Source organism: Castanea sativa, chromosome 11 (genome assembly GCF_040712315.1).
Source record: "Castanea sativa cultivar Marrone di Chiusa Pesio chromosome 11, ASM4071231v1".
NCBI classification, from domain to species: domain Eukaryota; kingdom Viridiplantae; phylum Streptophyta; class Magnoliopsida; order Fagales; family Fagaceae; genus Castanea; species Castanea sativa.
This window is the reverse complement of record NC_134023.1, coordinates 67,733,080-67,734,425: the sequence shown is the minus strand read 5'-3', so window position 1 is coordinate 67,734,425 and position 1,346 is coordinate 67,733,080. Positions and strand designations below refer to the sequence as shown.

Genomic DNA, 1,346 nt, shown 5'->3' with positions numbered 1-1,346 from the left:
GCTTCGCCATTAGGCAATTGAACCAAAGACTTTTTAATAGCTGTGATTGAGGTTAAAAAATCAACAGAACATACAAAGTGATTAGTGGCACCAGTGTCTAACACCCAAGTATTACCACTATAAGCCCTTCTATTCACCACTTGTGCAGCAAAAACACTATGGGAGAAATCCATACCTGCCATTGCCACATTGGTAGAGGTGCAAGAAGAAGATGCATTGGACAGTGGACTATTTGTAGCATGAGGTGTTAATGCCAGAGAAGAATTGGATGCACCAAACAAAGCTAAAAGCTGTTGACATTGCTCAGGAGTGAATGCAGAAGACTGATGCATTGGAAAAGAAATTTCTATTCTTGGACTGGAAGAAACTTGGTGTGCCACAATAGTTTTATTCTTGAACTTAAACCCTGGAGGAAACCCATGTAGCTTATAGCATTTGTCCACAGTATGATCAGTCTTACCACAGTGAGTACATACAAGTCTATCCTTGCTCTTCCCACCAGAATTAGCAAGATTGAAACCATGAGTGACCTGATCAGTGGACATCTTGGCAGATAAAGCAGTAGAATCAACTTTAACCACAGATGCATTTAGGGTTGATCTCTGGGTTTCTTCTTGAATTAATAAAGAATAAACTTTGCTAAGAGATGGAATAGGATCCATGAGCAACACCTAAGTTCTAACTTGGGAGAAAGAATCATTCACCCCCATTAAGAACTTCATGACAGATTCTTTAACTTGCAATTCAGTAAGCCTTTTGTTGATATTACACACACACTTCCCACAAGTGCAAGAAGGGAAAGGACTAAGGTTTTGTAACTGATCCCAAAAGACTTTCAATTGAGTAAAGAAATCCGTAATGTTCATCTCACCTTGATGTAATTCTGCAATTTCCTTTTGAAGATTTAATACCCTTGGTCCATTGGTTTGAGCAAACCGATTCTTCAAGTCATTCCAGATTTCAAGAGTAGTATCTTCATAGATGATGCTTGCTTGAAGCTTCGGAGAGATTGAATTTGTTAACCAAGTTCCCACCATGTTGTCACATCTAATCCATGCATGCACAAATGATGGAGAAGAAATCAATGGTGATGAAAGAGTTAGGGTTCCATCAATGAATCCCAACTTGTTCTTAGTGAGCAAAGCCTTTCTCACAGCTCGAGCCCAAGCTGAGTAGTTTTCTCCATCGATCAAAGGCTGTGTAACAAGCACTAAACTTGGACTCTCAACATGATGCAAGAACAGGGGATCATCCATTGGTGATTCTTGTGAAGACGAAGATGGATTTTCTGGTACAGAACCATTAGCGGAATTGGTTGTAGTCGTGGCTGTAGCAGCGGAAGCCAT

The 1,346-nt window shown here is 40.1% G+C and overlaps 1 protein-coding gene across 1 annotated transcript; it reads right to left on the bottom strand.

Moving 5' to 3' along the window:
- Positions 1–671: 671 nt before the first annotated feature.
- LOC142617011 (uncharacterized) lies at positions 672–1,346 on the bottom strand. Its single transcript, XM_075789721.1, has one exon. It carries the CDS (start codon positions 1,344–1,346, stop codon positions 672–674), a length of 675 nt encoding a protein of 224 aa, XP_075645836.1.

Coding starts and splice junctions, on each gene's coding strand:
- LOC142617011 (XM_075789721.1), bottom strand. CDS start 1,346: ATGGCTTCCGCTGCTACAGCCACGACTACAACCAATTCCGCTAATGGT.